Source organism: Pipra filicauda, unplaced genomic scaffold, assembly GCF_003945595.2.
Source record: "Pipra filicauda isolate LSUMZ 115617 unplaced genomic scaffold, ASM394559v2 scaffold708_size209920_pilon, whole genome shotgun sequence".
Lineage (NCBI taxonomy): Eukaryota > Metazoa > Chordata > Aves > Passeriformes > Pipridae > Pipra > Pipra filicauda.
This window is the reverse complement of record NW_024104874.1, coordinates 113,162-136,282: the sequence shown is the minus strand read 5'-3', so window position 1 is coordinate 136,282 and position 23,121 is coordinate 113,162. Positions and strand designations below refer to the sequence as shown.

The 23,121-nt window shown below is 40.6% G+C and overlaps 1 protein-coding gene across 1 annotated transcript in view; it reads right to left on the bottom strand.

The window, feature by feature from the left end:
• Nucleotides 1–2,338: 2,338 nt before the first annotated feature.
• LOC113989810 (maltase-glucoamylase, intestinal-like) overlaps nt 2,339–23,121 on the bottom strand; it is a 39,976-nt gene continuing 19,193 nt past the window's right edge. The window contains exons 23-47 of the mRNA XM_027724703.2: nt 22,896–23,066; nt 22,240–22,389; nt 20,750–20,956; nt 19,748–19,902; nt 18,584–18,752; nt 17,675–17,771; nt 17,154–17,266; nt 16,930–17,055; nt 16,014–16,142; nt 15,795–15,902; nt 15,636–15,698; nt 15,251–15,385; nt 14,611–14,695; nt 13,569–13,707; nt 10,750–10,883; nt 9,881–9,915; nt 9,673–9,789; nt 8,323–8,471; nt 7,717–7,801; nt 7,576–7,632; nt 6,857–6,984; nt 6,578–6,666; nt 5,212–5,261; nt 3,743–3,913; nt 2,339–2,523 (exon numbers count right to left, since the gene is read on the bottom strand). Coding sequence (XP_027580504.2) covers nt 2,461–2,523; nt 3,743–3,913; nt 5,212–5,261; nt 6,578–6,666; nt 6,857–6,984; nt 7,576–7,632; nt 7,717–7,801; nt 8,323–8,471; nt 9,673–9,789; nt 9,881–9,915; nt 10,750–10,883; nt 13,569–13,707; nt 14,611–14,695; nt 15,251–15,385; nt 15,636–15,698; nt 15,795–15,902; nt 16,014–16,142; nt 16,930–17,055; nt 17,154–17,266; nt 17,675–17,771; nt 18,584–18,752; nt 19,748–19,902; nt 20,750–20,956; nt 22,240–22,389; nt 22,896–23,066 — 2,925 coding nt within the window. The 3' untranslated portion in view covers nt 2,339–2,460. The remainder of the gene's footprint in view (nt 2,524–3,742; nt 3,914–5,211; nt 5,262–6,577; nt 6,667–6,856; nt 6,985–7,575; nt 7,633–7,716; nt 7,802–8,322; nt 8,472–9,672; nt 9,790–9,880; nt 9,916–10,749; nt 10,884–13,568; nt 13,708–14,610; nt 14,696–15,250; nt 15,386–15,635; nt 15,699–15,794; nt 15,903–16,013; nt 16,143–16,929; nt 17,056–17,153; nt 17,267–17,674; nt 17,772–18,583; nt 18,753–19,747; nt 19,903–20,749; nt 20,957–22,239; nt 22,390–22,895; nt 23,067–23,121) is intronic.

Genomic DNA, 23,121 nt, shown 5'->3' with positions numbered 1-23,121 from the left:
GAAAGGGAGAGGCTCCTCCTCCTGAAGGGGAGGTGGAGGTGAGCTTCTCGTGCTGGATCAGTGAGGACATCTGAAGCCTTCCCCCCCTCCCTGTGCCATCCCCTGAGGTGACACCACCACTCTCCTGTCACAGCCCAGCCCATGCTCCTGCCGTGTTGCCAGATGTTTCCATCCAGCTGCAACTTCCAGGCTCCAAGGAAAAAACCCAGTTAACTGCACAAGTGTGGCAGCTTCATTTGAACAGGCACAACCAAGTGTGACGTGGTTTTATCTTTTACATCAGTGGAATTGTAATTTCGGGGCCGTCAATGTCTCTTCAACACAACAATATCTGCTCCACCCCGTCCACTCACTCCTACAATTGTGCCCAAGATGAGGCCTTCAGAGTAAATGCATAATTTGGGAATGCTTTGGAGTGACACTGAAGGCACATGTGAGCTGGTTCTTCCCTGTCTCCTCCCCACACCAATTAGTGGTGGTTTTCCTCTCAGCTGGCACAAGTGGGCACTTCCCTTGAGCAGGGAAGGAGCTGCTGTCAAATTGCAATAGTTCCATGGAGGAAGATCTAAGGCAAGGGAGGAGATCTGGGAGTGAACAGCTCGCTGCTGATATCCTTCAGCCATAACTTGAGACAGGAGGAAGGGCAGTCACAGAACACCATCTTTCAAAAGGCAAAAAAAATGGGAGTGTTTAGTCCACAAACCCCAGAAATATTTATAAAATCGTCTATTTTTGCAGCTATAAAAATTTCTTGCGGAAAGCTGCAGTTTTCTGTCTCCTTCTCATCATATAGGAGTGATATCAGGAATTAACCCTGCAGCTGGAGACCTGCATCCTGACACAAAAACATCCTGGAGATGCTGGAGTTTTATTATTTTTTTTCTGTAGGGTTGGAGTCAGAATGTGTTCAAGGTGAGTCACCCTCTGGTTATTACAGGACATTCCTCTGGAACATCCTCCAGCTCCTCCCCTGGCAAGGGTGTGATTTAGAGCTGCCACCTCCATAGTGCTCATCCTAGGGTGGCTGTTAGAAAGAAAACTCCCAACTCTTTCCAAGCTTTTCCTCCTTTTCAATCCGTTGAAGGATTCTTGGATCTTCTGCTTTCCAAGCATGGGAAAGGTAATTAGGCTGGAATACCACACGTTGCTACAGCCACATAAATCACAGAACCATTTGGGTTGCAAAAGGCCTCCAAGATCTTCGAGTCCAAACTACAGAATCAGATAAAATACAAAGAGAAACTACTGAATGAGCAGGAGGCTGCAGAGAGCTTCAGTAGTCTTGATATTAAAGAAGGAAAACAAGTGAAATGAAATCCCAGTTTTGCATTTTTTTTTCTGTTTTTTCTCTCTTTCCTACCAAAAGCAGAGCTTTCCTAACAGAGGACGAAGATATTGGGTGGGAAGTCATCCAAAAATTCACCCTGGCCTTGGGGGGATCTGCATAACCACAATAAGCTTTTAAGCGCAGTTGCTCTACACGGCCAAGTTACCCAAAATCCTTTCCATGTCAAAGCTGGAGCACCTGGAAAGCCAAAGTTTTAGGGATCCACCTGTGAGATCTTGGCTACTGAGCTGTTTTGCCACAAAATTTTGAGGCAAAAAATAATCATTTAAATGAATGTCACAGTCATTACAACTTACTAGGACCTCTGACAGCAGTTTGTTCCCATCTAATTTAATTGTAAACATGCTTTACCAGTCTCTTTAGATCATCTGCACTCTTGGGATACAAAGAGTCTTTAACATGAATTACTGTTATAGTAAACACACAACAACGTTCCCTTCGGTGAGATAAACACTCAGAGATAAACATTCATTAGTTAACCTTGAAACTTCAGGTTTAATTTTACAGCTTCAGGTCAAAACACCAAGAAACCAAAATATCTGGCTAAAAAAAGCATACAAAAAACGCCAACTTCAAATGTCTTTTGCAAATATCTTAGTATTTTATAGATCAACAACTTGAAATATTGCTTTGTGCTAAATCAGTCATCTGAAAACATTTGCTTTATCTGGTCTTAAATACTTCTCCATAGCAGTGGCTTAGATAGGTATACTTACAATTAAAGTTAAATATAGGTACAGTTATGGCCCCAAATCCACGCAGAGGTAACATCAACTGTGTGTTTTTTACAAAATCTGGGATTCAGGAAATCGGCCACAATTCTACTGCATGAGAAAACACAGTTTTACCTTCAGTTCTCAGTTTTGAAAGATTAGGTTAGTCTGAAGAGCCGCAGTGTTTAGACCACAGATTTTGCTTCCCAAGGAGAGACTGTGCTCAGCCTTCAACACACAGAATACCTGAATATGAACTGACTGTACTGGTGTGTTTTTATAGTAAAAAAGTATTCTAAGATGAAAAAAAAAAAGCTGCTTTGAAAATTGAAAAATTGAAAGAGAGTTTCAAAACATGAGAAGATTCAGCGTTGTGGTCGATGTTGTTTTACAGGCATCTCAGCTCCATTGCAGGGTGTAGTTCTGGCCTAATTTCAGCTCAAGCCCAGTGATTGTCAGGAGCTGGGAATAAAACAGACAAAATGGACAATTAGTAACTTTGCCCTGAACATCCACAGCGTTTTCTGTGTTCCACAGAGATACTGGCTTCTCGTTTTAAACTATGATTTATTCCTCTTCCTTTGCTTTTGTGTTTGTATCACTATAAACAGACTTTAAGCAGCACAGAATTAGGACTCTGACCGTGGTGCTCTGATCCCTTCCTTCATTCCAGAGGCTCTTTTAGAACTGAGGTTCCTTTTATTTTTAAAATAAAGGAATTTTTGAAAGGCAGCAAAACTTGGAACGTGCTATAATTCGACTGTGCATGTGGAATTTTTTTCCATCCAAAAGTCAACGGCAGAACAAAACACTTCCATTCTCTTTTGCATTTTTAGCTCTCTTTTTTTTTGTTGTTTTGTTTTGGGTTGGTTCTGTACAACACTTCCATAGCTCTGGCTTTCCACTAAAAGAGAGGAAAAACTAAGTCTTAACAGAATGCTGAATTTTAAAGGAAGGGGAGGAAAATCCCAGTAACTCTCCCTCTGTCAGAAAACCAGGAAGACTGAACATCTCAGCAGTTCTGTTCGTGTTTGGAAGATGCTCCATAGAAGTGGCATCTCAAACAACAACAGTTAAACAGATTGCTTTCACCTGCCTTCAGAAGTGTTGGATTTTATTGTCTGGGAAGGCAAGAGAAGATGATGCCCTGGACAGGCACAACCCATGGAGATGGAAACCCCAGTGCTCTGAAGCTGGTGGAAGGTTTGTCAGTAACTTTAGAAAAACTGGGATTTTCCATCTATGGTATAGGAATGTCTACAGCTGAAATGGGACCTGACAGAACAAGAAATAGTGGGAGGCAAACAGGGCTGGGAAATGGAACTGTTGTCAGACAAGACTGACAATAGCACGGTCATGTAGAGACTCTGAAAATACCTGGAGATGCTTTTCCTTCCCTCAAATCTCACAGGTTGCAAGTAAAGGTATTGTGAAGAGTGGAAATCAAGCATAGACCAAAATCCACCACTTTTCCACCTCTGGAAGTGGTTTGGGTTCCTCAACAGGAATTTCTGTGCTTAAGGGCTCTACTGCACCCAGTATTTCCTATATCCATTATCTGATGGTAATTATGTATCTTGCTGAAATGTATTTCAAATCTGGTATTCTAGCTGAATCTCCAAAGGTTTAGGAGCACAAATGCAGGTGTGAAGGTGGCATCACCCTGCAAACATCATCTCACCTGCTTGGTGCTGTTGTAATTCGAGGCATGAGGTGACTGGATTGTCCCACTGTTCTGCAACACAGTCACCTGAGTGACACTGCTGGGCACCCCCAGGACTTTAATGTCAGTAAAATTTAAGTTATTTGGGTCAGTGTAGCCACCGTGCAAAACCCTGATATCTAAAACATTCTGAAAAGAAAAGGAAAAAAACAAATATCAGAGACTGTGATTAGACTGGTACAAGTCTAGAGAAGCTGTGGCTGCTCCATCCCTGGAAGTGTCCCAGGCCAGGTTGGAGCAACCTGGGCTAGTTGGAGGTGTCTCTGCCCATGGCAGGGGGTGGGACTGGATGAGCTTTAAGCTCCCTTTCAACCCAAACCAATTTATGATTTTATGAAGTCCACTTGAGCTTTTCATTTGCTGTTCTTACTGCCAACTTTTTTAACTTTGTTTTTCTAATACCTGTGTAGTGTTATTTATTTTTCAAATGCTGAACCCTTCAGTTTTCTTCACATTGATAAACCTGGCCAAATCCTGGGCTCTGCTGTGCCTTTAATTGCCACTCAGCTGAATGATGTGAAGCAACACAAAACTTTTAACCCCTGCCATGGGCAGCAAGTGCTGCAGGACAAACCCCTCCTGCACTTCCAGCTTCTGAGAGAGCTGCTCCAGGCTCTGCTCTCCCTGCTTTGTGCCCTCCCAGAACAGCTCCTGCACTCCCATCAGCCCCTCAGCACTCACAGGTTCCCTCCCATCCCCAGTCACTGTGATTTTAAGTACACTCCGGGCACACAATTCCTTTAGGATATGTCCAGATCCCATGCAAATGTGCTGTGACACAATTCTGCATATTTAGTGCTGAGAATTACTTTTCCTGTGAGTGGTTTTCATTGTTGGTTGATTCAAGACCTTTTTAATTAAGCTTTTCCTTACCAAGTTTTTGTAAAAAAAAGGGAAAGGTGCATTTACTTTCTAATCTCCTTACAGCTGCAAATACTGAGTATTAGCAAAACAAACTTCTCTTCCTGAGCGATTAACACCCTTTTATTTGAAAAAGATAGAATTAAATGAGGAGAGAACAGTGTGGATAAAATTAGAAGACATTCTGACACCCTGGAAAACTAATGAAATAAGAAAGTGTGTTTTCTACTACAATAGAAAGAGCATTTCTTTAAAACCAAAAGTCCATATAATTAGAGTCTAATTTTATTTCAGTTAATCACATGATAAAAATTGAAATCTGACAATGCCATAAATGTACAGCCTACTTAACAAAACACTATAATTTATAACTTTAGAATCATTCCTAAATTCATTCTCAGCACAGTTTAATCATATCACTTGTAATTTATTCAATTATGAGCACAATTTAATGTTGGGGGGGATATATAGACACTATAAAGATCCAAATTAAAATACCCATAGTTAAAATACAATAATAATCACCTGAAGTGATTATTCAAAAAATGTGAGCTGATGTGACTTACCTGATTAGCAGTGAATGATGTCAGCAGATATTGACCATTTTCATATGCATCTGTTAGAAAGAAACAATAAAATAAAATGTATTTTCTATCCTCCTTATTTAACACATTATCCAAATTTCAGTTCAAGAATTGTGTCCATATATTACACACAACTATATGTATCTATATGTAAATAAAGAGAAGTTGTGCATTTCCAGAAGATATATTAGATAGCAAATACTTTCAGGATTTAATGTGTGCTGTTTAAATGAGGCCAAAAGAACATTTCAGAGGTAAGATATATATTAAAAAAAGCAATGAAACAGCATTAGGAAGATCAGGGGTGTTTAGACTAGAAGGAGAAAGACGTTTCTTTCTCACTGAAGATTCATTTCCCACACCCACCTCTATTCCCTGTCCAATTCCATGTGACACACAACCAGGATAAAGGCTGATACATCTTTGAAATTGTTGTTGTATATTTTACCACCCCTATTATTCAGCCTTAAAGGCACTTGGAGTAGTGCTGAGAATCACTGGAATGAGGTTCCTGCCTCTCCTGACTACTGAAAACAGATCACAGGCACCTGCTGAGATGCACCTTGTAACCTGAGTGAATTCATTTTGTCATCAGACTTCCATAAGCGTGGCCATCATTTCTGAATTCCAGTGCTGACAGGAATGTTGGGTGTTGTGACGCCCCTCAGGATGCACCAACAGCATCCTGCAAACTTCCCTCCACATCATCATCCAAAACAGCCCCATTTTCTGCGTTCCTTACATTAATTTTGGGTGACAGCTTATTGTTATTAGAGGGGTGATGCTTTCTGGATGGAAAGGACAAATGATATTTAAATATCTCTCATCTGAAATTTAGTGGTGTTTAGGAAATTAGTGAAAGCTCCCACATAATCTCTGGTTATGGCTCCCATAGGTTTGAGGATGAAGATTTGTTATCTGTGCCTGCCTTAGGTCCAGGGCACAATTTCATTTATACAACATACTAATTCTGTAAATCGTAGCATTATGTGGAATAAATCAGGGAAAATCACGTTTCTATAATGGTTTAATTTCAGTTTTGCCTCTGAAGGCAGGTTCAGGTATGTCCTCCAGAAATGTGATGGTTTTGTCCAGAGTCCATCGTTTCCCCCTGCTCCTAAAGCTTCTCCTCAAACACCCCACACCACTGCAGACTTTGTTTCATGTCTCCTCACTTCTCATCCTTGGGTTTTGTTCTGTCTGTTTTACTTTGGGTTTTGAATATCTCCAAGGGTGGAGGCTCCACAGCCTCTCTGGGCAACCCTTTGCAGAATTTGACCATTCTCACAGCAAAAAAAAAAAAAAAAAAAAAAAAGGGTTTTATGAAGGCAAGAAGCACCAGACCTACCAATCGTAACCCCATCATCCCAGTAAAGGTGTCCTTCTGCAAACAGACTGTCATCCAGTGCCACCGTGAGTCCCATCGCGTTTTGCCGGCTGTGGAAAACACAATTTCCTCAATTTCCTCAGCAGATCACATTTCATATTTCTCTGATGTTACAATTTGTAAGGGGACATCACCCAACTCACCTCCTGTAACCATCTTCCCAAGCCCCATGTTATCAAATTTCAGGGAGAAAAGCAAAAAGAAAAAAAAACAAATTTAAAAATTTTCGGTTGATCTTACCTGTAAAAAGTTGTCCTGGCAGGATTTTGCCAAGGAATGATGTGTCCACCTCGGATATGCAGGTTGATATGATCCAAAGGAGCTTGGAAAACTTGGTATTGTCCTCCCGCAAAGCCAACATATTCATCCTATGTACAAAAAAGTTTTACAGGTGGTTGGGTTTTTTTGTTTGTTTTTTTTTTAGAATGAAATGATAATGTTTTTCTAAACAGATTAATTAGTAGTTGTTACTGCAGGAGTAACTACTAATGCTTTTAAAAGGAACTCTGAAATTTTGGCTCTATGAAAGACTTGACTGGAGGTGCAGCAGCTGAACCAAAGGGGCTGGTCAGGTGAAATCCAAACCTGTGATTAATGAAGTTTGATCCCTGCTCTTCCTATGACCAAATCTTTCATTATTTTCCAGGAAAGATGATGCAGCTAAACCTGCTTTGTCTTTCTATATTCCAGGATTCCATTACAAAGACATTCTGTGTATAATTTGAAGGTTAAAAAAGTCAATTGGGATCTAAATTAAAGGTATTATTTCACTTTTTAGCTTACCCTAACCCTGGGCAAGTTATTATACAGGAATCAAGGATTTATTTTTAATCAGGTAAGTAGATTTTATATTTCTAGGAACTTATGTTAAATGGAAATTAAGCAGGAGAGTGTTCCCACCTCCCCACCACCCTCAGCACTGGGAAGAAGACATAAAATATAGTTTTTAAGTGACTTACAGTGTAGTAATCATACCAGCGGGCACGGGGCAAGTAACCCGTCACTGTTAGAGCATTCTGGAATTAAACACATGTGTTTTAGGCATCTTAAATCAAAAAGTGAAGCTTTAACATTTTCATAATTGCTTAAAATCAGCCTACCTGTTGCAACACAGGGGTGATGAGCAGGGCAGGCCCCCAGAGGAACTGCTCATGTATGTCCCAGGTTGTTCTGTCGTTCACAAACCTGTCACGATTAGACATTGAGAGGTGAACTTTTCCAAGGTGGTCCTTCTTTAAGACATTTTTGTCAGCCATTGAACCTACTCTTCCTACTATCTACCGTCTCCTCATCTTTATTTTAGCATTAATAATGCACAGATTAATTAATGGTTGCCAGGAATGCATAAAGATCCTAATGTGAGACTCATTATTGAAACGCTAGTACTTAGCTTTACTTTTTTTTCTATTTCTTTGCTTTTGCTTTTCAGTGGATTTAGACAATAAAACTCTGAAGGTCTGTTGTGCCTGGCTGGTATGTGCAATAATAATCATGGGAACCACTTTTTAATTTGTGCCGCTGTTTTCTTAGACAGTTGCTTTGGAAAAATCAGATCATCCCATGCGAACAACTCAGTGTTCCTCAGCCAAGACTTGTTTTTTTAATGAAGGGGAAAATGCTGCAATGAAGAGAAAACTTAGAGGGGTCTCCACTGAGGAAGTTTTAATGGGAATTCCTGATAAGGAGAGCAGAGGAGTTGCACTTACTCATGCAATACAGGACGGACCACAGTGCTGCCGTTGGCATGGGCATCATGCAGTAGTGTGTAGAGATAAGGTAACAGGGTGTATCTGACATTCAGCACCTTCTTGGCAGCCTCTGCAAATGTTGCATTCCAGGCAGCAGGATCTTGCCTCTGGAAGAGAGGAGACCGTTGTTAGTGAAGCTGGATTTTCAGTTGGGAACAGCTGAAAAAAAAGTATCAACGGAGCAAGATAAATCCAAGGATATTTCTCCAACAAACGCAAGCACTTTCGTTTATTTTCTCTTAAATATGGAACAAGTGACACTAAAAACTGTAGGAATCACTGTCAGCCCTAAGAGGGAAGCTGGGGGAAATACTATAAGGAATGTTTAATGCCAAGTGTCCCCAAGGTGGGACACATCCCAGTGCACAGAATTTATCATCCCTCTTTTCCACAGGGCAGCTCTCTGGACTTGCAAGGGGACGCCAAGCACAAAGCACTGATGGCAGGGAGCACTTCCAGTCTTTATTAAATGTAGGGAACAATACCTTGGCAAATTGGGGAAGACTGGGAGCAGCATGATAACCCTGAAGCTGCATTTTTAAAGCTTTAACAGGCCTATCCAAAGGTGTGTCACTGCGAGATAAAGCCCAGGGGGTTTGAAAAGGAGACTTTAACGCATTAGATATATTCCATATAAATAGCTCTGCTCTCCTAGACCTCAAGCTTTAACTGGAATAGAAGTGCTGTTTCCACTTCTTTTTCTTTTCCCAGTTATCTTGTTTTACAGCTTTCTCCACCCTAGTCCTTAGCCAGCACAGATCTACATTTAGGCAATTATTTCCCTTCCCTTTGAGCAGAAATACAATATCTGATGGTGGCGAATGTGCAAAGCACAGACATTTCCGAGTCTTACTCCAGCATCTTATTACACTGTTCCATTTTCTCATTTGTTGGGTAATTATGGGCAATTAGGGCTGAGAGCACCAAGGTCAGTTTTGCTCCTTGAAGTGTGTTTGCCATCAAAGCTCTATTTTACTCTTGGTGTAGCACATTCAAATCCAAATGGCACAGAGGGGAAAACATGCAGGAGTTTGGTTCAGTCAAAGTTAGAATGGGCATCTTTCCAGTGATCCCAGTCCCAGAGCAGCCCCTCTGTGGGCATCAAACCTCCCAGGTAAGGAGAAGGTTTACAGGAAAGCAAGTATATAAATAATGACAATTTTTATTTTATAAAAAGCCAAATATGTTCTTTTCTTGTCCATTTCATTGGAATGTACTTTTTTTTTTGAGCCAGGCTACCTTTTGCATTGCTTGGCAGCTCTTTGCATGTGTGGTGCTGTTAACAACCATTAAAAAGTTGCATCTCACCCTTGTTCCTTTCTCGTTGTGATTCCTGGAATATGGATAAAATGCACCCAGCTGCGTCCAGCGAAGACACAGCTCATACTCTGAGTCTCTGAAGAAGCCACAGATATCAGCTCCTGTCTGAAATATTTAGAATGATCCGATTGGAATACTGTAATATCATGTACAGCATCAGGGTAATTGAATATAAGTTAATAACTTGTTAGCTTACATAAGATATTCCAAAGAGACTGAAGTCCATCATCCCTGAAAAGAAAAATAAAACGACATTACTGACTGGGTTTTTTTCCAGTGGTTGCATAGATAATACATATTGCAATGCTGAATGAGCAGAGAATAAAAACAAATACAGGCCCCGTGATTCCTCTAACATGTCACGTTTTTCTGCTACAGAAAGAGATGGGAGGTTATTAGTCAGGAGGAAACAAAAAAAATGAGGGGCAGGACACAGGACATGAAAGTGGTGGGTATAAAAGACCTCCTGTGGCAGAAGGAAGGAAGGAAGGAAGAAGGAAAAAAAAGAAGAAGAAAAAAAAAGGAAGAGGAAAGAAAAAAAGGAAAAAAAAAAGAAAAAAAGAAAAAAAAAAGAGGAAGAAAAAAAAAAAGAAAGAAAAAAAAAAAAAAAAAAGGAAGTAAGAAAAAAAGAAGAAAAGGAAGAAAAAAAGGAAGAGCAAGGAAGAAAAAAAAAGGAAGAAGGAAAAAAAGAAGAAAAAAAAAGAAGGAATAAAAAGGAAGAAGAACAAAAGAAAGAAAGAAAAAAAAAGGAAGAAAAAAAGGAAGAAGAAAAAAAGGAAGAAAAAAGGGAGAAGAAAAAAGGGAAGAAAGAAAAAAAAGGAAGAAGAAAAAAGAAGAGAACACAGATTCTGATACCTGACCTAAAGTGCTTTTTCAGCCAAAATCCCATGAATACTAAAAGCAAGCAGGTGAAGGAGAAGCAAGGCCGGGCTGGACGGGGCTTGGAGCAGCCTGGTCTAGTGGAAGGTGTCTCTGCCCACGGAATGAGATGACTGAGGTCCCTTCCAACCCAAACCCTTGTGACTGAGTGATTCCACGAACACAGATGTTTCCCCTGGCACGTACCAACGATGGATGTGCCGAGCTGGTCCCAGGCTGCCGTGTTGTCCCCCAGCCAGTGCCCTGCCCACCTCCCGCTGCTGGGGTAGGTGGAACGGGTGATCACGATCCCGCGCTCCTGGGTGGCCTCATGCAAAGCCCTGCCGTTGAAAAGAGACAGAGAAATGAGTTACATGAGAAATATTCCATGAGCTTTGTTACCTGAAGGCCCCTGAAATGAAATATATGGGGTTATACAGTCATAGTGAGGGGCTGTGTCAACAGTGCTTTGGAAATGGCAGCTAAAATTCCAAAGTAAACACAGTTTACGTCACATGTAGAACTGCTCGAGGATGGGCACGACCTGAGTGTTCTGCTGACTCAGTCCTGGAGCTCCTGGAGATCTCTGCTCCAGGACTCAGCCAAAGCTCTATCCATGAAAAGTAATTATTCATGTCAGAAAGCCTGAATTTACCCCCAGACAGTTCCTGTATTCGCTAATGGGGGCTCTGGCTCTGCAAAAACCTCATTACAAAAGAACAGCATTGGGGCAACATCCTGAAGTTTCTGTGTCTAATGGATAGAGAACCAAAATGACACCAGGGTGCATAAAAAAAATGCTCACTTTTAAGTTACAGTGTTTTATGAGTTTTGCGTGAAAAAAGAAATCTTTCTGTTTGGATACTTTAGCATTAAAATAAATTATTATTGCAATATTTCTTCAGTTTCCAAAGTACTCACTTCAGTTACTGCCACAGAATAAAATGGGGACTGAAATATACATATATGTATGTATCAAATTATATATTTTGCAGATAACATTTTCAATAAATTTCCAGTGTAAGAATATCTGTATGAGCTGTGTAATTTATTGCAGTGATTTCTCTTAAGGTGCTTCTCAAAAGAGAAGGAAATATTTCACTACATTTCCATCCATTCTTAAAACACAGAAATGATGGTAATATTCCTCTTACTGTCAAACTGTTGTCTACTCCTTTGGGGTGGCACAACAAGGTTTTGGGGAAGAGAGGGAAGAGACCTTCTGCTGAGGAGGAAATAGCAGCAGAGACAACGTGTGATGAACTGACTGCAACCCCTGTTCCTTGTCCTCCTCCACCCCTTGTGGTGAGGAGGTAGAGGAAACAGGGAATGAATTGTGCCTGGGAAGAAGTGAGGACAGGGGGGAATGAAGAATTGGTTTTAAATAAACACTCTCTGATTGCATTGGTTGTAAAGTAAACTAATTTCCACAACCAGTTGCTTTGCCCATGGCAGTAACTGGTGAGTGATCTCTCCCTGTCCTTATCACAATGCACAAGCCCACCCTTGTCCAGCTGAGGAGAGCAGTGGGCACCTGGAACCCAGCCAGGGCTCAACCCTCCACATCCTTGCAATGCCCAAATCCCACGGGACTGGGCTGACAGCAGAGGGATCAGACATTCCTTCCTGTCCTGTCAGCAGTTTCACTCCTGCCTTGACTGGCAGCTCAGCCCTGGCCTGCTGCCAAACAGAACATCCACTCAGTCACAAATTCCAGTAGCCTTGATATTTTCTTTCTTTATGGTAATATCAAAGTTACCAAGGGCTTTAAGGTCGTTTAGACTTATAGAGAAACGCTGTTCCTTGCTTACTCCTGGAATTGTAAATGAAAAAGCACAGAGACATTATCATTAGATCAGACCTTATCTAAAGCAGGCTGGGGGACTGTTCAGAGGAACAGATATTGCCTTAGAACTGGGAAAATAAATGCTTGAAAGTAAAGCTTTATGCACACACTTGGCATTTTAAAAGTCACTGTTCCACCTTTTCACTCATTCTTGATTTGTTTTAGAGAACATAAGTGAGCCCTTCTTAAATTAACAGGACTGAAAAACTGTCTTCATTTTTACTTAGTGGATGTAAAGTGTAAGGGAAAACCAGCATCAGCCCTAGGAATAAACCAGGGAATCACAGCAAAACCTGGAGACAATAAGTACGTTCTATTTTAATTACAGTAATTATGTGAGTCTATCATTGAGCAATTGCTGTTCCCCACAGCTGATCCAAACCCTGTTCTGTGCTCTGCCCTGGGAAAGAACACCTGAGTTGGTGGGTCTCCTGCTCTTGTTTGCAATGCAGAGCATCGCCCTGGGGAGCCCTCAGAACAGACACCTCTTGGTGTCTCCACATGTGTTGGGGCAAGGAAACACTTGGGAGAGTAATTCCATCCAAATTAAAGTATCTGAGCAATAGCACTGTGGCCACCTTATTTCATAATGCAGGTCAGCAGCACAGCTTGCCCAGCAGAACATTGATATGGATGAAGCCCTCAGAAAGGATATACCAAGAATTCCTCCCCAGCCAGGTGAAAAATAAGTTTCTTTAGTACCAGACTTGGGTGAACTGTCTTTAAAATGTACCTTGTAAATCGTGCCTGCTCAGGGTCAGCGATTTTAAAGCTGCTAAACTCAAAGTCTCTGCCTGCTTGTCCTGAGACAGCCGGGGATGCGGCGGCAGTTTTGTGAGCTGGGGGTGGATTTTCTTCCCTTCTCCTTGGCTCCAAGTGCAGAAGGGATTTATTGCAGTGAAATCATGGAAGCAAAGCTGCAGCTCAGACCTGCCCAGACCCACCTCCCCTTCTGCTGCAGCTCAGGCTTCCCCCACCCTTACTGCACCGCCGGGAAGATCCCTGTGATGTGACTGGAATAACACCAACTTCCAACAGGAAAATTAAAGGTATTATTACACAAGCCTTTCTTGGGCATCTTAAATAAACTGATAAAAGTTTTGGCCATAAGAATGTTGGCACAGAATATTCATTTGTAACATATTTTGGGGACAGCAGGAAATGTGCAAGGTCCACTTACTCTAAGGTAGGTCTTGCCTGTGACCACCCGTAAAGGCTGTGGACATCGAAGTGTCTGACTGCAGTCCCATCTGGGAGATACTGTACACCTTCCATGCATGGAGTTTTGACAATTAATCCCTCTGACCTGAATCCCAAATCTTGTGGAAAAGGAAGAAAAAGATTTATCATTTGTTAATAATAAGCGTGCAATAATTTTTTTTTTCCTAATTTTCATAATCTATTAGGCTTTCAATCTCTATCAGGCATTTAGTTATTTATTCATTTGTAATTATAAAAATAGCATTTCCAAAATGGAATATTTCCAGTATTCCTATGTAGGCATCTGGGTCTGTAAATGTTTTAATAGTGCATTTACAGATGTTCTTACTGAGGAAGCTCAAAGAGTAAACAAAATATATCAGAAAATATTCCAAATCTTTGTAAACATATCGTCATAACACCCATACAAACAGAAAAATGGGTTTGGTGGGGGTGTGGTCTGTGTCTGACTATTAATTTCCTGAAAATTCCTGAGAAACTATTCATAAAAATGGAATACAACAGTAAGCAACAAGAGTATGCTAATAAACAATTGATAAATAATTCCTAATTAGTACTACTTTATACCAGTTCTTCAGTGAAACCAAGCTAAGAAAGCAAAGCATTTCAAGCATTTGACTGCACAGATAAATGGTAATTAGAGGAGACACATGGATATTTTCTAAATTTTTAATGAATTGCATTATTCATCTGAGAAAACTGCAAAACACAGAGTTACATTCTGTGCCGTGCCTCAAGCAAAGCACTTAGATATTAAACAGGTATCAAAATCCATATTCAGGCGAGGAGCTGAAAATAACTTTATTTTTAAGAAGTGCCACACAGTTGCTGCTCCCGCTGAAACAGCTGCCCAGAATCTCAGAAATAAAGGGCCACGTTCAGTGAGGGGCTGTGGGTTTATATTCCCATCTTTATTTAGGCTTTTGCACCCCGTGTAAGAGGTAAGAAATTATGTGGTAACAGAACAACCTAAAACTGATTTAAGGAGAGATCAGACTTACGAGGCACGTAGGGTGGGTTGTTTAGGAGGTCGTCTCTGCAGCCATCAAGGGCACCGTTATAAAAAGTTGCTGGTTCATTCATGTCCTAAAAAACAAAAAGCAAAACCCCATTGTATTGGTTTAAAGCCAATTCACCCTAAATTACAAACAAGAGCGTTGTAGAATTCCCCAGGAGACCCTGCAGCTGCAGGTTTAGTCTGATTTTTCATGTTCCATGAAGGGGGATTACAGGGAGGCTGGAGAAGGACTTTTCACAGGGGCATGGAGTGACAGGACAAGGGGAATGGCCTTGATCTGAAGGAGGGCAGGGATAGATGGGATATTGGGAAGGTGGGGAGGCCCTGGCACAGGTTGCCCAGAGAAGCTGTGGCTGCCCCATCCCTGGAAGTGTCCAAGGCCAGGTTGGACGGGGCTTGGAGCAACCTGGGCTAGTGGAAGGTGTCCCTATGTTTTTATTTTACTTATCACAGAATCATTAATGGAAAAGGCCTCCAAGATCATCCAGTCCAAACTCTATTTAATGGGAATTTAACACCAGAAACATCTGAGCTGCAGCAACAGATGCTGGGAATTGTGTCCCTCTCCACCGATGTCTGGCAGAGAAAAACAATCCAGAAATCAGATGGATTTCTACACTTACAGTCCACAGGCCATCGAACTTGACACTGTTCTCGGGATTGTTGGTATTGTTGTAGTACTCCAGGATTTCTCTCTTCCACCACTCGGCTGCGGCAGGGCGGAAGAAATCTGGGAAAGCAACATGTGCTCCATAGAGCTGGAAAAATAGAAGGAATGAGACAGATACAAGATTAAAAGCATACTACTGTTAAAATGTTGGAATTTTATAAAAAAATAAAATAAGAAGGGCAAAAAATAATTACTTGTTTGCTAATTTTTTTGCCTATTAGGAAGGCTGACCAGTTTCTGACTGTTATTCCTTCCATGAGATTAATCAATTAGTTTGCTGTTATTTTTGTTAATTAACATCTAATTTGAGTACCAAACCAAACCTTATGAACGCTTACCTGTATCTGGGTTTGCTCAGGCAGGGACTCATTAACTACTACATTAGGAAGGAATGGCCAGACCTAAAGGAAAAAGAATATTTCAAAGAATCAAATCACACTGAATGAAATCTGAGCATCAGGAACAGACAGAAAGAACTGTTCTTCCCTGAACAGTACCTTGGAATATATAATTTCATCAGAATTAGGCCGTTTTATGAAGACATCATTTTGCACACCTCTATCGAACGTAGCATAATTGGTTTCATTTCCAGAAATGGTTGGATCCTACAATTAAAAAACACTTTTACACTCAAACCTCAAGTTTATAAAGCTGTTGAATATATTCTGCATTCTGCAATGCTGTATTGATATTTAAAAACACTGCTCCAAACTGACCAGGATGATGATGAATCTCATTCCATCTGCTTTGATTCTGTTAATCAGAGCTGGTAATCCAGCAAAGCGTGTGCCAAGGGTGAAGTCCAGTTGCCTCTCCATGTAGTCAATATCTACATATTGGACATCCTGCAGTTAAAAACAAACAAACAAACAACCAAAAAAACAACAAAACAATTAATTTAAATTAATTTCTCTCTTTTTTTTTTTTTGCTAAATATTGAAAATCTGCCAAAATAAGTAAAACACTGAACATTTGATCTGTAAAATTGGAAGCAGTGGTAACTTTAGACTAAAGCTGTTAAATGAATATTACACAACTTATCAGCAAGTCCAATTCAAAATAAGCCCTTCACTGCTGCATTCAGTCTGAGGGTAGAAATTGATACACGATAGACAAAAAAATTCCTGGATTTGTATATATATGTCTGTACACAGAAACTGCACATGTGCTTCCATATCTATAAGAAAACAGTGGAAATAGTTGTTCTATATTGAAACCTTGATATTAATTGCAGTTAAAATGGAGTCATACTCAATTTATAATATAATTTTGTTAGGTCTATGTGCTATTCCAACCTTCCTAGCAACCTGTGATGAATCACAGTGGACTTGACACAGAGCACTATGGAAGGCTGCTTCCTTTTTTCCCCCCTGTTTGCTTTCCTTGTTGATCTCTGCTCCTTCGTGCTGCTTTGGCAGGAATGATAAAGAAAATAAAGCAGCCTAAGGCCCGCATTTAACATGGCTCAGAGTCTGCAGAGATGTTCAGCTGTGGCATAAAATCTGCTCTACTCTACCATGGCGTTTTTTTTTTTTGGTTGATCTGTGATTTTGTGTTTCAAATAGGTCCTAGTTAATGCTATGAAGCCAAAATTGCAGGAATGAGCTCAGATATGAATTGTTCCCAGCGTACATGGGGAATGTCAGCTGCCTTCATCTCCTCCACCACCTGGGAGACCTCTGAGTCGTTCCTGTATCCATAGCGGCACAACTGGAATCCCAAGGACCAGTAGGCTGGCATGACCGGCCGTCCAATCAGCTGGAGGGGAGGAAAAATATTTGTGGTGAGCAGGTGAAGAGAGGACAAAGCAACCAACCCAAACCCAGCATTAGTTTGTATGAGAACAAGGATCCTACTTCTGTGTACTGCTGGACGACCATCTCCGGCGTTGGGCCCAAAAACACGTAGAAGTCGAGAACTCCTCCGGTTGTCCGGTAGGTCAGGGCAGGGGTTGGCTGCAAAGTCACATCTGGGAATGGAGGAGAGGAAATGAGTAAAGGGCACCTGGATCTGCCACTGCTGCAAAACACTGACCGTAAAAATAAAACCCACTGAGGAAGAGGGGAAGAGTCTGTTTGCAAGGGCCTGGAGTGACGGGACAAGGGGCAATGATCTTAAACTGAAAGAGAGCAGTTTTAGATTGGATTTTAGGAAGAAATTCTTCCCTGTGAGGATGGGAAGGCCCTGGTACAGGTTGCCCAGAGAAGTTGTGGTTGCCCCTGGATCCCTGGAAGTGTCCAAGGCCAAGCTGGAACAACCTGGGCTAGTGGAAGGTGTCCCTGCCCATGGCATGGGGGTTGGAATGAAATGAGCTTTAAGGTCCCTTCCAACCCAAACCATTCCATGATTCCATGAAATAAAGTGAAGGTTTTCTTACCCATTGCATTGCTGTTAAGCAAGAAAACCCCGTGGGCATTGCCATCTTCTTCAAGAGCCATGTAAAATGGATGATAACCATAGGAATTCAGCTGGTACTGCAAATAAAATAAACCACATTTTACTGGGGAAACACCACAAACATTTGCTTATTTACATTTAGTAATACATTTAATAAAAGATGAGGCACAACTGCCAAAGATATAGCAAATAAACTCCAAAATGATATACCTAAACTCTACACACCTACAAAACATATTTACTTTCCAGCTTCACAACTCCAGTCAGCCTTGTTCAGGCTGCCCAGGGAGGAAGGAAAGCAAAGGTGTTACTGCCCTTAAAATTCACTAATGAGAAGGCCCTTCCTCAGGACAAAACTTTCCCTTTTCTAACAGGACCAGCTGTTTACGTGCTCAGGAGAAGCTGCTGACATTCTGTTATCTTTCATTTTCTCAAAAATATATTCAAACCTGACCTGGGAATCGGAGCTATAATTAACCACCACTTCCATTGGTCATTCTCAGCAAATTGCCAATGTGGCATCTTGTAGGAAATAACAGCAACAGACAAAAGATTGCTGAATTACCCCTGTGGGTACTAAATTAATCCCAAAATAGTGGGAGTTGTCCTGACTCGTGTCTAACTTTCAGAATAATAAAAAAGGAGGAATGTGCTGTTATTTCTAAGCCATTTGCCATCTTCTAACACCAAGTCAAGGCCTGAGGTCCACACATTGGTCTTGCAGACCATGAAGGACAGTTTTACAGAAGACCTTTGCCACTGAGACCGTCCAAATCACAAGCCCTGACAAATATGATCAAAGCCAATGGGTGTGTCCAGTACCGGACTTTAAATTCCTACTCTGAGCATTGGACTCATGGGTCCAAAAGTCATGTTTTCTGGTACTTACAGTAGGAGCCTGATCCCTGGTGAACATCCCCCAGGTTTGCCAGTTGATGTCGTTTCGGAAGGTGGGTTTTTCAGACTCCCCGAATCCGTAGATGTACTCGGATGCCAGGCGGGTGGAAATCTGGATGAACATGTCGCTGAAGGTGAAGGTGGGCAGGGCTGAATTCCAGCTGGAATGGGAAGAGGAAAACAAGAGTGGAGTGTGGCCTCAGTGCTGTGTGGAGCCGGCAGACACTTTTTTTAGGCTACTCTCTTCCTCTGAAATTCCCGCTCTTCAATAAAAAGGGAATAAAACCATTGTGGTTCTCAAGAAAACTTAAAGCTTGTTAAATGGGGGTGTCTAAGAATTGATAAACAGTTTAGAGACACAAAGTCTCTCTCTCAGAGAGAGGTATATTATGCACAGGCATCATGGTCATCAAGTCACACTGTATTTTGGCAATTTAGTGGCAAAATGTGTTTCAGGACAGTATTTGCCTCCCAGACTGAGCACTGGTGCCACATGGAATAGAGAAAATAAGGTGTTTCTTACAGTTCACTGAACTTTTTGTGCAGATTACGCTGAAATTGCATTCACAGGTCACATTTGTTGTAAATCAGCATCTTTAGAGTTAGAAATCAAACTGTAACCTCAAGTACTCTGCCAAAGAATTACATCGTTCCAGGAGCTTGAACTGCAGGTTGGATTATTACTCTGGTTGGCAAAAGGGAACCCAGCTTCCAATTAAGTCTTAAGAACTTTAAAAATTGGAATAACTGGGTTTTTTTAATAAAAATCATAACACACAGCTGCTAACATCATTGCTTTCTGTTTTCTAGCTCTGAATTAATCAAAGAAGTGAAGCTCGTGTCATGTACCAAAACCCATCTATAAGTTAGTTGAGACATTACTTCCTTCTATGTATTTTTTTTTTCCTAACCATTCCCCAAAACTGAACCAAATTGTCAATCCTTAATGTTCAGTGCTGTGGTCACCTAAGGAATATTTTAGGAAGTGTAGGAAATCGCTGTGCCTCCCCCCCAGAAAGCTGGGAATTACACAAGGAACACCCACTGGGAGCTGTCAGTGTCCCTCACTCCAGCACAAGAAAACAGTTTGCCTTGAAAAGAGCTAAAAACCCACAAGTGAAATAAAATAAAATAGCATAAAGTGACAGTGACTTACATGAGTGTCCCTGTGCTCCTGCGCTGGATTCGTATTCCAAAGGGTTTTACCTGAAGGGATGCTTCATAAAGTCGGCCCTGGCTTGAGCTTGTTGGGGAGCTGGGGAGATTCAGTGGGATTGGGACCTCATATCGTGAGTTTGCATAATCATAGATCTGGGAAGGAGAAATCAATTTATTCCAATAAGCAACATGTTTGAAATCTTACCTATAATAGTGAGAGAAATTTGGTATGATTTTTAAAACACTTGCTGTGATTTTCTAACACTCGCTGACTATTTTCTTTCAATACATTTTCTTCACAATTATTTCACAGTATTTTGTTTGGGGGAAAACAAATCCCTTAAGGATTTATTTTAGATCAGGAATGGCTTGTCCAATTATCTATATGAATTTAAAGGATGTACTTATATTGAAAATATTCATATATACTTTCTGTGTGTGGTAAATATCTTTCTAATTAATCTTTTTCTCAACTTTTAGAGTGTCTTTTTAATGATTCCTGCATTCTGAAAGTTGAAATAAGTTAGTTTTTGACGTCTGATCATTTTATGGCATCACACTTAGTTCAGTATTGTGAAATGCAGGGCAATAAATTACAGTTAAACAACAGTGCATCGAAAAATTTAGAACAGGAGTAGAATGATGGATGTAAAAATAAGCTGCAGAGTCACGATAACACTTATAGATAAATATACCTTATCTATAAGGTAAATATAACACTTATAGATAAATTAACAAAATACTTTCAGTTTCAAAGTTTCTGGTTGACATTACACATTACATGTTTGATTTATTTCATTGTAAAACTGAGTACAAAATTCCACGACTAAAAAAAAAGATGCGAGCAAAGAGCAACAACAAATAATTGCTTAGAAGGAGAAACATATTTAGACAAAGGTGCTGCTGCCTGTGTAACATAAACCTGACTATAAAAAGCTGTCATAATTTCCATAACCAAGGTTATTTTTAACAACTCCTGGAAGTCCTGGGGTGGGATTACCTTGAACTGCAGCATGTTGTCCAGGTGATATATGACCTCCACACGTAGGGTGCTGATGGGAGTAGTCAAAGACTCATTAGCTCTGATGCTGGCACTGTCCAAAGTCAGGTCAGCCACAACCCCTGTGGAGGAGTATTGGATGTTCTCTAGGTAGTAAGGGGTGTCAGAGCTGAAGTAGCAGGAAGGGACATCTGGATTTTGTGTTTCCTGATGCAAACAGAAAGAAGTTACAGGTTAAGGAGCCAGATTTTTTTATTCCTCACAGCAAGGAATCCCGGTTTTATCAGACATCCATCAAATGTAGCATTTGAGGGAAAGCTTAATGCAACTACCAACAATAAAGAAATATCACAGAATCCATTGATCTCTACACTAAATCAGATAGAATAAAACAATCCAGTGAAGGCTGTACAAATAGTTCAGTCAGGAAACTGAAGCCTTGGTGGATTTAATTTCCCTGTCTCTCTGATCTTCAGCTCATGGTTTAAGCCTGGCCTGTTGAAATTCCTAAAGCTTCCTCACTCTCAATCCCAAAGCTTCCTCCCTTTCAATCCCGTTGCTCTCTGGTCTCCGACTGCCTTCAAGGGGATGTGCCCCAAACCCATCAGATATTCAGGCAATATCAGAGATCTTTCCATTGGCTTTTTTCTACAAATTATCCTTAAAACATCCACTTAAAATTACACCCTACTTATCTAACATTTCCTAACATTTCTAAATGTCCAAAATTACAAAAAAAAAAAAAATACTCTTAATAGTACAATAAAACCAGGAGAGTTCATCAGCCCCTTCAGCTGTTGCTGGTTCAAGAGCACCAGCAGAGAAATTTGGTTGTCATTCCTGGGGGATAAGCCCAAGATGTACATTTTGGATTTAGAGGAGCATGGAGTAATTTAGTTGGAGGGACCCTCGGTAGTTCAACCCTGCCAGGTTTAGAGATATGGGATATTAATAAATGAAACAGTGTGTTAAACTACTTCATGTGATTTGGATTGAGATTGTGATTTGGAAAGAGCTCCTTGACATGGACATAAACAATTAAGGTCACATCAGAATCCAAATTTCCAGGAGATTCAAGGGTTTCCCCTCAAACTTAGATCCAGAGGAACTGATTTGATTTAAAATGTCCCTCAGTGCCTGTGAAGGTGAGACAAAGGGGATGAGCCTTGCAGGCCACGGTGCCAGTGAAGCAGAAGAGGCAGCTGCAGGTGTTATTATCCTTTTTCATGACTCTAATACTATTTTTTTCCATCTTTCAAAAAATACCACATTTTTCCTCAATTTCTGATGCACTTTGAGAGAGTTTACCCAGTTGCCAACTAGTGAGGAGAACAAAACCCAGCAGTACAGGCCAGCTGAGATCTGCACCCCATTTTATTTAAAGCTGACAAATCTGCCAAACTACTTTTTATTCTGTAATAACCACAAAGAAAAAGCTCTGACTCTGGAAATCTTTCTGTCTCATTAGTTTAGAGAAAATAATTACTTACTTCCCAGGTACAGCCAAGTTGTTCACATTTTTCTTGTGTTGGATCAGGACTGGGATAACAATCAAACCTTTCCTCGAGAGTTGTGTTTTGCTGCCATTGTACTGTGTAAGATCTTCCCAGTTCAAGCTGAAGTCCTGTTATAGTGGCAGTCTATAAATATTAAACAATAAAGAGTTATTAAATGTCACATCCCATCCATCTTTCCTTCAGTCAGCAGAGCTGCTGGTGCTCAAGGATAATGCACTTTTTGACTTGACAGCTCACAAAAACCCCTGTCCTGTAGTATTTGATCCAGTCCCGCTTTTACAAACACACACAACTGATATTCTTGCAGACAAAAATCAGAAAAATTAGGAATCTAAAAAAATTGAGTTAATCCCACAGCTTCCTTGGAAGCAAATCGGAATAAATACACGAGTTAATATAAATAATAATAAATAATAATAAACTGTTTGCTGCACTGAGGGTGTGAGACCACAACTTAGATGCACTTTTATGCAGTAGAGTTGAGTGCAATTTTACTTTCATTCTGCAATAAAATCCGCATTATATTTTACTGAAACAGCACTAGCACTGGACTGTCCTTTGTAATCCACAAAACAAAAATGATGCAATTTGAAATATGTTTACTTTCCATATTCTTGTTATTGTTTTACCTGGTATAAAGAACTATAGTTGATATTAAGTGGATAATCTTGCACAACATTGTTTTGATACACAGTGACTGATGTTACTTCCTGGCGCACTCCAAATATCCTGATTTCTTCAAATCTCAAGTTGTTTGGATCACTGTAGTTGTTGAATGCAACATTGATGTGCAGAGTATTCTGAAAAATAGTGGACACATTCTTATAAAAAAAAAAATCTGCCAAAAGTCCTCTT